Here is a 14,129-nt window from a genome sequence, read left to right on the forward strand (position 1 = left end):
CACTCTTTTGTGACTGCATTGTCGACATTTATGATTCTTTCTGATTTCTCATGCGAGCTTAACTCGTCCCTGGAGTAATCACAACCGGCTAGATTTAATCTGATATTTTCTGGTTACTGCTTCCATCATGGATAAAAATCAGCGATACATCGTCGATGAAATCATTCGCTGTAATCACGAATACGATTACGATACAGGAGGTTTTATCTGTTAGAAATTCTATTCGATATTAAACGGTTCTCCCTATATTTCATGCTACATTCCTTTTTTCTAGAATTTCTTTTGAACGTTGGTATTTTAATAGTATATGAAATTGAATCTCATGGGTGTAAAAAAAGAAGAAGATAGATTAAGATATTATTAAATTAAATTTCTGATTATCTTTTGTCCGGTATCGAATTTCCTTTCTACGTTTTCGAACTTATTAATTCGATTTATCCAAAAAAACACGCGTTGAAAGTATAGGAAATGAAAATCAGTAGTCGTTGATATCTGCTCTTTAAGTGTCAATCAGAATTTTTCAAATTTTGCTTTCACGTTGACATTAATAACTTCTCTTCTCGATATGTGAAACGTAAATGGATTATTATCCGTGGAACAAGTCGTTTATATATTGTCGCGTATTCGTTCAACTGAAAAATAAAACCATTAAATACGCAAATATAACGTATAATGATAGAAATTGGACTGCTAAGCTGTTCTAATTAATTGTTGATTAAAACAAAAATATTGTTCCCGTGGTTTATTAACAATCGTTTTAACAATTTTATATAACTTTCTCTCAGAGGATGATTATCCAATGATAAATCGAACGCAACTGCTCCCTTCGAAGCCACAGTCGAATTTCGGTGTACGAATAAGATCTTACGATAGGAAACAAAAGAAAAAAGATCAAAACGAGAAATTCACTCATTCCATCTTCCTCGCGATCCATTTTCCACTTGCTTGACTATTACGGAAACGTATCGAGCATCCTTAAGTATCGATTCACCCACGACGTCGTTGCCTTTGAAGTATTTGCATCGCGTCTGTGCCAAGGGAGAACACGCGTGTGAACACGTCTACGAATCTCTGAAACCGATCCCAACGCCTCTTTTCATCCACGCCTCTCTTCTTCAACCAAATTTCCCTTTCGAATTATATTAAAGAATAATCCTGACATTAGTATGGCACTGTTCGAACACGTTGAAAATTCTCATTTTCTTGCTAGAGTTTCTTCTTTTCCTTCGGAATTGTGTTAAAGAATAATACTAACACTTGTATAGTCTTCGAAGATAACGAAAATTTTCATTTTCTCCAGCCACAAATTCAATGTAATTTGTTTTCAAATTACATTGAAGAATGACACTTGTCTGTTACCCTTTGAACTGGAACAAATTTTCGCGATCTGGATCTTCGTCGATCATTCCTCAGGAAAGAATTCACGAGATCACTGTAATTTAACACATTCGCTGCCATCTTTGGAACTGAACATCCTTTTCACTTAACTTCCTTTACTTTAAGGGACAACAACTATTCCAACGCTCTCTGTACTAATTTTTTCAACTTTCAAAGCCATTTTGTCAAGAAGTAAAAGTTGTGTAAATAGTATTACGTAAATAATCACATCGACATGGTATATACGCCAGTAACAGCGAATGTGTTAACGAACAACAAAACTCGCAAATCGCTCAAAGAATATTCACAAAATTCGATCCACGCTATTAAAACAACAGCAGACACGATGTATCGTTGATGAAAGTCAAACAGATAGCTGGACTAGCTATACTCTGTACGTGTGATTTAGAATTTTGGATTTGGGTCAGTGAGTATGCGAGTATCCCAGACAATTTGCCCAAAATCGGTCCATCGTGTGGTAAAGGTGAGGGAAAACGCCAGATAGAGCGTGCGCTTCGTCCGTGTAGCTCTGCTGCTCGAACATGATGTCCTTATCCACCAGAGCTTTGTTCAGAGCCATAGATTGTTGGTAATGCACATTGTCGTCGCCGGTACCGTGTATCAGCATGTATTTTTTGCCACGAATTCCTTCTACCCTTCTGGCTACATCCGTGTGGTTGTAACCGTATAGATTATCCGCGGGAGTAGGCAACCCCATGAACCGTTCCGTGTACAAGGAATCTGCGATGGAAGATAATGTTTGGTTTTGTGACGTCAGACTATGAGTTAGGAGCAATTTGTTATAGTAGAGAATTATTGCGTTGGTACATTATAATATATATATATAATTATATATATTATATATATTATATTGTAAATCATCGCGTTCTTTTTTCTCTATGCAATTTAGATTAAGGTAGATTAAGGTTTAAGTAGAAATGGATTTTCTGATTTGTATAAACCATTGGAAACTTATCCTTCGAAGAAAAAATGGAAGATACTCTATTTTAAGAATAATCGTATCTATAAAATGTAGATCTGCAAAAATTGTAAAATTTTATACAAACGAAGTTTCTAATTTTTTGAATTTCTTCGCAATTAACCGTGAAGATGGAGTGAATTAAAGTTGCTTTGCTGTAAGAAAAAATAATCGTATCGGTATATCCCTATATTTTGCAATTGTCTATATATTTAGTAATTAATTATTGTTATTTCCCGGAACCCAAGTGGTGATGGTGTTAGATACTTATTAATGTGCCAATACGGTAATGGCATTACCGTAATAAATCCAGGAGGTCACAGGTGCGACTGATATACCGCATTTGAACACCGAGGCCTTGTCAGTAGCCAGCACCATGGCAGTAGAGAAGCCGCCATAACTCCAACCCCATATCGCGGTTCTGTTTGAATCGATCCACGAATACGTCTCTTGCAGTACCCTAAAAATCATACGCATGCTGAAATTCCTACTATTAGGAATTTTCTACTGTTCCTATCAAAATTAATTTTTTAGCAACTTTCATTTCAAAAATTACATAAAATGGAATTCCTGAAATGCTAAATTGCTCATTTTACTTGGACTTTTGCCAGAATACCATACAAAGGATATAATTCTACAAAGTTATTTATGTAAAAAAATTTGTAATTAAAGAGTTAAAGTAAAATATTAAAACAGACCGACGATTTTTTTTAATCTCTACCTAAATAAATAAAATGTAATGCCAAAAGAGTTATTGTTATAATATGCAGACGTTTCTTCCTTTTCAAACGTGCCTTCCTACCATATCAGATATGAGAGGTTCTGTCGTATTCTCAAAAGAATCTGAACATTTGCTTTTCTCAAACAAATAAGGGAAATCTAAAAATTGTAAAACCTGAATCTACCTAGTAACAGCAATTTGATCCTCGATTTCCACGGTGCCAAGTCGTCGATAAATTTCGAACAACATCTTGCTACCCTTATAAGCTGACCCACGACCATCGATGCGACCATAAATTACGCTCCTGTTGGTCACCATGTACGATTCGAAACCAAACGATGCCTCATTGGTGACCCTAACAGTGTTTGGACCGGCGTAACTGTAAAAGTGAAAAGAAAAATAAAAAATTCGGGGAAGATAAATTGATGAAACGTCGTACTAACGCAAGAACTATACTGCGATTGGAAATAGAGATCAAGAATCTCTCTCTTTCCCTCTCACGTGCAGATCAATCATACTTAATAATCTCGAACGGTGGAAAACGAGTTTCAGGATTAAGGACCACTTGGTCTCGCGGATTTTTGCTCGCAACGGTGCAACGATAATCGGAAAATCGAACAGCCACCGCATTCCGAACGTGACTCGAGATAGATTACGAATGGATTCCAACCTCTCGGAAGCATATACGTCCCTTCATTTGTGTGCTTGGATTATTATCTCTTGCTTGTTATTATCGATTCGAGAGAAATGTATTCGGAACGCTTTTATGCTCATAAAGACAAGAATTATAGTTGTTATTCTTTTTTAAGTTTGCTAAGCTGTTTTAACGCTCCTAATTGATATCATGGAACACATAGTTTGAGTTAATTCCTTCAGGATTGAATGTTTTTTAAATTTTCCTTTTAATGATTAATAATAGAGACACATTGTTTCAATATTTACGTATATATAGATATATAAACTTACACGTTGATTAATAAAGGGTACGATTTCTTCTCGTCAAAATCAGGCGGCAGAGAAAGTTTAACTTTATTCTTGTATCCATTAACAGTGACATAGAAATTTCTAAAGATAGGCTGCGTGCGGGTTGCCAGTTTTTGTCTCAGTGGTCGATTTTCCTCCCAATTATAAATACGTTTATGATTGGCGTTCATAATCGTGATGAATAATGGGTCCGGACCAGAACAAGACAGGGCATAGTTCGAGCTATCGGTAGAGAAGTACGCGTAGGCATAAGTGCAGCGATTTCCTGTAAAGCAATCGATATTTTTCAAAATAAATCGCATAACATATATAGATAATACGTTTATTCATCAATATTGGGCAACTTTTCCTGAACAACGGTATATGTATTCGAAACCCATTCCCAAGTTTCAAATACTTGCCCTCAGGAGAAAAGACGTTACAGGACAAACAAACAGGTGCCCCATTGCCATCCAACTGCACCGAGTACACATTTCTATGCGAAGGTTCATCGAGCTCATTGCCCAAATAATAAAGTCTCTTCCTGGCGTGATCCACCGCTAGGATGGAAATAACTTCCTTAGCTCCTGGCGTCAAATCTTTTTCGCCAACCAGCTTCCCATCCTTGTACTCGAACCTAGTCGCATGTTGGAACCGTCCAGCCGGCGTTCCAGAATCCTGAAGCTTCACAATGATAACATATTCATCGTGAAAGACGAGAGGTAGAATGCGAAGCCAGCCCTCGTTTTCCTCCTCGTAGTAAATATTACTGTTGTTACCCCTTAAGTCGTAGAGAACTATCTGAGCTTTGTTCTGCACGCGGTTCGTCCAGGTGACAGTAACTTGGTGATTGGTCCTCCAGTTCACGGTGTAGAGGACGCAGTCTCTGTGAAAGAAAAACGCGTTTGGAAAAATTCCTAAATTTTTATCTTAATTATCTTATTCATAAGCTAGGGATTTTTATTCAAAACTCGTGTTTTCATGATCACAATTAGGTAACCCATTGACCATCAAGCAAAAAAAATAATGTGTTGGTCGATCGCTATTCTGAAGTTAAATTCATGTAGTATATATTAATGTTAAACGAACGTGTAAGTAACCGAACAATTGTAAGAACGGAACCTTAATCCTTGTGAGATACTCACGTGCCAACAATATCAGTAGGAGACTCAAGATTGAGTAATTCAGAGGACCAATTATCCAAATCAACGACGCTCATTGATACAACTGGATTTGGACTGCCTGCCTAAAATTTGAAAAATTATATGTTTATATCTAAACAACATTAACAAAGAAAGAACCACGAGCTGTTAAATATTAAATTTTTAATTAGATTTTTAAATTAGATAATTAGAATTTTGTAATAATTGATATTTATCGTTCATAATTAAATATTATATGCGTAATACTTCCCTACAAAAAATTACACTAAAGAAGATGAATAGAATTTTACGAAAGAGAACACAAGTAAATGTGTTTCACATTGAAATTTCTCCGCGTATAAAATAAAGATTGCTTTCACAAGTGGTCCAACATCGAATCGAAGCCATTGTAATACAACTACGAGAGAATAGGTCTGTTACAAGAAAAAACTAACGGTTAAACGCTACGACGACCGCAAGATAACCCTTTTCATCCCCTTTTAAACCCCGCAACGACGCCGTAAGGATAGCTTGAGCTTCCTAATCTCGTCTTTTAACGACTGCAAAACTGTGTTACTTGTATCCGAGCAGACTGACTAAAGCAAAAGGCCGATTATCCGATTCGATTGATTCTTCCTTATTAAATTCCCATTTTCGATTCTATACGTTCCGGAAATTGTTAACAACAAAAATAACTACCTTTGGATATTTGATTTTTATCTCCTTCGGGTATTGATCTTTCATGTTTCCTGGAGATCCATACTTTGGTATTTCAATATCTTTCACGTTCGTATCATTGAAAGTAGCAAAAGCAAGGTGTCGTCCATCGGGAGAAAGCCAGAGAGCCGAAGCAGAAGCTAATACTTCCTCTGTAAACGTTAACACATTAATTATTTCGATTATTCTATCGATTAATCAAACTAATAATTTCATCCTAATGGAGAATTAGAATTTTACAATTAGAATTTTTCTAACATTAACGTGTTAAAGTTGTCATTGAACACTTTTATGTTAGCAAGATAATAAATGAGGGATTCACATTATCTGTTCGACCATTCTTTTCGATTACCTTCGTAAACCCAATCAGGTACTCCGTTATAAACGGTGTCGAGCACACCCGTGTTCGTTATTCTTCGAATATGACTGCCCCCCTCGGAGAACACTTGGTAATAGATATCGTTCTCGTGAACATAAATCAAAGCGTTCCTCGTGGGCGACCACTTGAACAGAGGTATGCGATCGCCATTCGCAATTCTCGTGTACGTTCTACGTGAATAAAAGCAAGGAAATATAAAAAGGGAAACGTATACAAATTAATAAAGATTAACTTTTTGATAATAATTTAACAAGAAAGTCTTGAATTTTTTTTTTATTAATCTGCAATTAGGAATACTACAGTTAGAAGTCTGATAAATTGTTATTGATATTTGTAATATTTTATTTTTACACGAATACTGAAAAATTCGAAATATATAACTGAAACTAACTGAACGAACATTAACTTTATCATTATCGCTACTGGCATGTTGCATTGTTTTGTAATTTGATTTATCACGGTGCCGTTAAAATTGTCGGTAATGTAAAGTAGATAGTTTACCTGGTTTTAGTGTCGTATACGTCGCACCTTTGATACAGTGAATACCGGAAACCCTGGAGATCGATAACTTATATATCTTTTTATACTCAAAGAACAGAGATGGAATTTTAACCGTCGCGCTTGTAAAACGTTTACGATACGATCGATCGGAACTTGTAGCATGCAAAAATTATATACTCACGTTTGCATAGTCATGACCAATCGCAATGAAAGAATTGTCGAAGGAAAAGCTTATGGAAGGCTTCTCGTAATCGACCTGAAACCACATTAATATTCATTAATAAAACATCAAACAAACATCCAATCGAAACAGAAGTCAAGATAACGAAGAACAATCATTTCCGAAAATTTGAAAATATCAATGTTTGAAAATCGAAAAATCTGAATATTTGTGCGTTTGACAATTTTGACGAATATTTGGAGATTCGGAAATTTAAAAACTTGAAAATCTTTCAATTTCTAAATTTAACGATTTCAAGACGTGGAAATATGAAAATTTACGATTCGTCTCCCACGTTGTCGAGCAGATTTTTAATCAAAACACCTGTCAAAATTAGCGAAGAACAGTCGTGATACATTTGACAAGAAGGATCGAGTAACGATTCGTCTACCATTTTATCGGCATAGTGGTAAGCGGAAATTGATCCCTGGAGTACAGCAAGTATTCGAAATTGGGAGCAATATCAAGGTATCGGGGCAGTATGGTTGGACAAATGCTTGAGTGATTTGGAGTATCGATACTATTGATTTCGTGTCAAGTTATCGGATACGTTACGACACGATAAATCTTAGATTGTTCGGAACGATCGATACATTATCGTGGTATTAATTCATCGAACGTCGAAATGCTACGTCATGCTTCGATCTTCCTTGAGGGGGTGAAATGGGAAACATTTTCACGTTTTGTATTTCACGAATGATATTTTGTATTTCGTTCTATGCTCTCTGAACCATATTTCAATATTGGAATATTTCAGAATTTGAAAGTTTATAGGTTTGTATGTAACAAAACTTGAAAAGTTAAAAACTTGCAAATTTCGGATAAACATTAGAAATCGTATTTGTTGAAACGAGAACAAGACTGGGACGCAAAAATGCGAAAACCGTAGCAGGATTGATAGGAAAACGTTTGAAAAATCTTATTTATAATGTATAATTTGGAATGATTTTAGTTCGGAATGATCAGTAAACGTTTAGCTGGAATATCGCTAAAAAAGACGCAAACGCTTCGAGATCAGGGAAAATTGAAGAGAAAATGTTAGACATCGTGTTTCTTAAATCAACAACGTTCGATGTTGATTCATGGCCAAAAGTGGACAATGTAATTCACCGGTTAAGAAGCTGGTAAACGCTGAGAATTTTCGTACGATTAATTAAACGTAACCGTGTTATTTGTACGTGTCCCCGATCGAGCAAAAGGGAGAGCCCGACATTCAAGCAATTTGTTCTTGAAATTGAAACGTAATTTCTCGAAAGCCCGCTGCCCACATCCAATAGAATTTCCAAATTGCTTAAATAATTAAAGTACTGAATGAAATATTGTAGAAATTCGAAAATATCAGATATCATCTTCAAGATTCTCTTCCAAATTTTCTATATTCTTTTATATTGTTTTATTGGACATTTAATTTCTTGGTATTCAAAAAATAAATAGCATTTACTAAAATAAAGAATCTTTTAAAAATTTGAATAAATTTGATTTTTGAGTATTTCGTTCCGATAATAAATAACGACTAATATGACATGATTTCATTCTTTCAATTGTAACATCAATCGTAATTCGTTACATCCATCTTAATATTAGGTTGTCCGGAAAATGTTTCTCTTTCGCAAACGTGTCTTTTACAACAATGCACCTTCATACAAACGTGAATCCAAGTCTGTGAAATGTCGCGGTGTTTATCTCAACAGAACAAAATGGATCGTACGTAATTCGACAAAATAATATAAAACAAAAAACGCTGTGCGTCTATTATTTCCCCATAAAACGAAAGAAACTTTTCGGACAACCTAATATGTACCTAAGTGTATTTTATATTTTTGATTACAGCCAACATATACATTGTTCTCTATCCTCTCACAATTATCACAATCATTTAAATTTAAAATATTTATAAAAAGTTCAAGACGAAAGTTACATCTTGCTTTTGATCGTGGACTATTTCTAATTTGCAAAAAAGCAAAGGACCTTCTATGTATTTCTGTTCCAATACGAAACTGATAAATTTCTCCTGATCCCAAAGCATATATATGCTACATATACATATGTATACTTATATACATATATATATATATGTGTGTGTGTTTGTATATAGGTAAAAATACACCATATAGCATATACGTGTATAGGTGAAAATAGATCAAATAAATCATACCATTACGGAAGAATCCAAAAGGACCCAAGTGGTTCCCTTAGTCACGTCGAATACGTGAATGTTACCGATGTAATTATCGGAATAAATGATTTCCGTGTCTGTTTCCCAAGTAGCATTGAAGCTGTTCGCCCGAAAGCTTTGATCATAAGTCTCTTCCAGCTTGAACGGAACCCTAACAGCATGATGATCATTGCTCTCCGAGGATTCGTATCTGCCCACGTCCTTGTCGATCACTTGTGGAACTATATCGGAAAGACGGGAACACTTAGTATTTTCTTACGAACAGAACCAAAGGAGGAAAGTGAAGGAAGAGGAAGAAAAGACAAGGAGGAGATCAATCGCGAATTGATAGAACGAGGCTGGAAAAATGTCGACTAATGCTAAAATTTCGGAACTGTACGAGTTTCTTGATATAGGTAGACTGATTAATTGCGAATTTATTATTCATCGAGCCACATGTGGGTCAAAGTTGTGACTCAGAATATTCGTGATCCACATGCATGTCAGAGTTGTTTAGGTTTAGGTGTCCATAATCTGCATACTCTTCGAGAGAATTTTAATGGTTCGAGTGGCGCAAGTCATTAGGGAAATTTCATGGAAAATTGCCAAACGATGAAGCAATAGTGCTTGATTTATTCCGTATTGAAATTAGAATTAGCAATCGGTATAATCACGTTATTTCTGCAGTTTTCCATTCTACTTCGCGGTATACTGCTATATACATTATCCCTCATAAACAAATTGTCCATCTTTATTTCTTCAAATTCCGATTTCTAAGAGTACGATTTCAAAAAAAAAACGGAACAGTTTAAAACAGTTTATTTCATCCATTCAATATTATAACAAGTATATTATACTTCTTTTTACATTATACCGATTATTTCAACGCAATTATACTTTTCGTTTTCAAAAGTGTCTTGCATTTGGCAACAGTATGAAACAATTGTTAAAAAACAAGATAACCATCGTCATACGTTTAGATCAACGATTTCTGGCGTCACCGTAGCGTCGAAATCGTAACAGGCAGAAAGTATACGGAATAGGGCTACAATTAAACTTATCTCCAAGCAAATAACGCAAATCGGTGAAGAGCATTAGCCCGATTCCCGTCGATCTCGAGGCACCCGGCTGTATCCCGAGACGTCCGGTCCCTAAGCGGCTCAACGGAAGCGCGATTATCTCTTGAGGACAAAGAAGCGGAAGACTTACTGGATTTTCCAGCAACAAGGACGACCAGGAATCCGTGCAGCACCAGTATCAGCTGTGGCAGTATCTGGAAAAGATTTCGTTCCCGTTGAAAGAGACCATAAAAAGACAGAGAAAAAAGGAGGTCGAAGAAAAAGAATCCTCGCATCTGGAATTCCATTCCTCTCTCCGTGCTGCTCTGTCCGCGACACCTCGTCAGGATACGGCGAGGCGAAGAAGGAAAGACGGATTTATAGTACATGTTGAAGGCGTTCGACCCCGGAGACAGCAACACGTGCATCGCATAAAGGTTTCGCGTCGACGATTTCGCGAGCTTAGTAAAATCCGCGAAATTGCTGTCGCGAAATTGCTGGACGACTCCTGACCAGATTTGTTAACCCTCCGACGGGCAAGATGGCTGTGATCGTCGTTTTCTTAAGCCCTTCACATCTATAGACAAGATATCTCGCTATATGGCGAAATGAAAATCATAGTAGCGCAAGTAAATATTTTGAGAATTTAGATTTAGTCGCGTATTACGACAATTAAAATGATTATTCCATTAGTTTCAGAATTAATTAAGATAGAATCGGGTCGATGAAGTCTGAAGAACGGTACGAATTCAAGAAATACATTTTGAGACGTGTCACAAAATATCATCAAAGTATTATTTTTATATCGATTAGATATCATCCATCGATGCCTCGCTAATTAATTTTTGATCTGAAGTTTTCAAGCGAGACATTTATAGAAACCTTTTATAAACATATTATGTGTGTTATACGTCACTTTTGAAATACCTATTAACGTTTTATTTCTTACTAATATTTTAAAGTATCTATCTTTTGTCTCTTATAATATAATTATATTACTTATTATACGTCGTCGAGTTACAAAGGGATTGTCACGAGGGATTAAAGCTAAAGACAATCTCCTTTATCGATCACGCTCCTGAATTATAATAGAAACTGGTCTACATTGAGTTGGAGTTAAGAAAGGAGGACAATTCGCGAACTGGAAATATAACAATGAGATGATAGATAAGAAAAGAAGGATCAACGAACGATGTTGCACGATAAAGAAAAGTTGAACCAGGAAAGGAGTAATAGGACTTTTCCGTTTGGTTGTGAATCTTTTAGGAGACATCAGGATGGAATAGATCACGTTGAGAAAGTCCGTTGGTCAGCACAAGTATCTCGTGAATGATATAAGGTTAGTGGAATTCTCGTTCGAAGAGGATCAGGTTTAAGAACACATACTAGGTATAGCAGGTATTCTTAAATTTCTAAATTTAAAGCGAAGGAGAAAAGACTCCACTTCAAAGTCATTTTCAAGAAGAAACTACTAATTTTTATCCTTAACATTTCTGCAAAATTAAAAATTAAATTTCTTATCTAACTCGTTAATTCGATCATCTTTTAACCACAAATTTCTATATTTTCAAAATTAAAATTAAAGTAGATCGATTTTAATTCGCTCAAATATAAATATGATATTATTTAATCCGCACACAAATAAAATTATACATTAACTGTCCAGCAATAACATCGTTGATATCTCTGTTATCTATCGGTATCTAAGTAATATTGTTGATACACAGTATCGAAGTTGGATGGAATTGTTTTTCAAAAAACTCGAGCCTAAAAACACTTACTCGAATTACTCGGTTATAACATTCTCACGATTTAAGATACAGCCTAATAAAAATAAACTTCAAACCGTAAAGACATTGAAAATTTTAGAACTTGTACTATGACTATCGAAAGTCAAAAGTCTGCGATAAAAGCAAGCGTTTCTTTTTCGTTCAAATAAGAACAGTAAAAAAAAAAAAAAAGAAAAATACAGCGAAAAATTAAATATTCTTTGCATGTACGAAACCTGGACGAAAATGTTCGAAGTTCCCCTCGCTTAATGAAGACCAACTGACAGACCAAATCTGGTTTGAAATTATAAAATTGCATTTTCTCATTCATCGCCGATATATTTACTTATTTCATAAGCAATGAGTGCCTTGATTTAACGAAGAAAATCTTTGAAAGTTCCAGCTCAGCGAAATTTCATTAAAGTTACCCGATTTATCGTTACAATCCCTATTTATGAAATATGGAACACCTATTCATTAAAAATATTGGCTAATACGGTTAATCTCTAATTTAACCAATTAACGTCAAACGTACACGTTGCAGGTTAACTTTTGTTTGTTCACCTTGGCTCGTCGAATGCATTGCAAACACGATGTGTAAAAATTGTTAATAATTCTCTCAAGATTATTAATCTTCCGATCAAGCAACAAATATAATCTTGGAATAAAAGTAGCTGTTTTGATTTATCAACCCGTCTTTTTTCTTTTTCACGATCACGTTGTATGTTCGCGTTTCCAACCTCTTTTTCCGCGAGATTTCTTCCAAAAGCGACGCATCGCGGACGATAAATCGAGGCACGCGAAACTTCTTCATCCATGCGACGAAAACAACTGGAAAGAGAAGTTGTCGAATCGATACGATTCTCTGGAAGAAAACGGAATTCGAAAATGTCGGTCGATTACGGGATCGGCAATTATCTTCAGGGTGTCTTGCTTTTAACACGACCGTTTCTTTCTTTTTTGTTATTAGAACGCGTGCGATCGTCGTAAAACCGGTTACACGAAGAGTCTACCTAAATATAGATTACCGTGTAAACGAGAAAAATAGTACAGGTGATACAGTTAATCCAAAAAAAAAATTGTTTTCTAAACATGTAATAATCCCTTACTTTTATCTCTTATCCATGTAATTTCTAAATTTTTAAACAAACTCGCTTAAATGTAATCGCTGGTAATATTTCGATAACAGCTGATGTATTAGAAATCAACGTATCACATATTGTTACAATTATTGCCTCGATAAAAATGAATACTCTGTTACCTATTCCTATACAACGACTTATCGGTATTCACATGACATCCATATCACATAAAAAGAGCAAAATTACATAATGAGACTGATAATTTAACGTGTCACGAGACTCGACACATTCAAAAAAACAAATAAAAATGGAGAAAAGAAAAAAGTCAGCGAATTTCATTGATAAGTGATAGTGACCTCCACTTCAATCGATTAGACGATAAGAACAACAGGTCGATCTTAATTACTTCTACAAACTATATAATCACGTGAATAGCGGAAGAGATTGAAGAAAAAGCTTGCTCTCCGATAACCTACCCGGTTCCACGACATAGCGAACACGTAGCAGGGTCCGTCGATGTCGATTTCCCTATCGTGTGATTCCTTCTAGTGACGATCGAGAGATCGACACGGCTCGATGAATGTCACGGGTGCGTCGAACACAGACTGATCCATCACGTAGTTTTCCGATGTGCCGGAGGCCGCGATCACTCCCACCTCCGACGATCAACACGGGGCATTCCCTCATAGTACTCGATCTTGGCCTCAGTCTTTTTCCTCCTTTCTAGTTTCGTTAATTCTCCGGTTATCGCTACGATCGACTGATAAGGACATCTTCTCTTTATCTGTATATCGCGAACTGTGAGTATTCGATCGAGTTCGTATATGGAGTTTGATGAGTAAGCAAAATACGATGATGGATTAAAAAAGAATTGGTCATCTTGCATATGGAAGATTTTGTCTAATGATGTTGAATTAGCGAAGAGATAGATGTATCGAAAGATTTGTATACAGTCGTGCATATAGCGTTGTATTATGACTGGGGTTTTAACGTCTTCCGTAATGGATTTGCTAAAGCTGGAAAGATAACGAAAATATATTTTTCCAAGGAAAATAATGTATACGTT

General features: G+C 35.7%; 1 protein-coding gene across 1 annotated transcript; it reads right to left on the reverse strand.

The window, feature by feature from the left end:
* Positions 1 to 727: 727 nt before the first annotated feature.
* LOC117232985 (venom dipeptidyl peptidase 4) lies at positions 728 to 13,816 on the reverse strand. Its single transcript, XM_033492814.1, has 13 exons — positions 13,540 to 13,816; positions 10,364 to 10,427; positions 9,155 to 9,396; positions 6,961 to 7,035; positions 6,780 to 6,832; positions 6,252 to 6,448; positions 5,882 to 6,051; positions 5,186 to 5,286; positions 4,463 to 4,926; positions 4,044 to 4,326; positions 3,262 to 3,456; positions 2,656 to 2,816; positions 728 to 2,118 (listed from the first exon to the last, which is right to left on the reverse strand). Exons 1-13 carry the CDS (start codon positions 13,552 to 13,554, stop codon positions 1,802 to 1,804), a joined length of 2,337 nt encoding a protein of 778 aa, XP_033348705.1. The 5' UTR covers positions 13,555 to 13,816; the 3' UTR covers positions 728 to 1,801.
* Positions 13,817 to 14,129: the final 313 nt, after the last annotated feature.

This window comes from Bombus vosnesenskii, unplaced genomic scaffold (assembly GCF_011952255.1).
Source record: "Bombus vosnesenskii isolate JDL3184/JDL3185 unplaced genomic scaffold, Bvos_JDL3184-5_v1.1 scf7180000013294, whole genome shotgun sequence".
NCBI classification, from domain to species: domain Eukaryota; kingdom Metazoa; phylum Arthropoda; class Insecta; order Hymenoptera; family Apidae; genus Bombus; species Bombus vosnesenskii.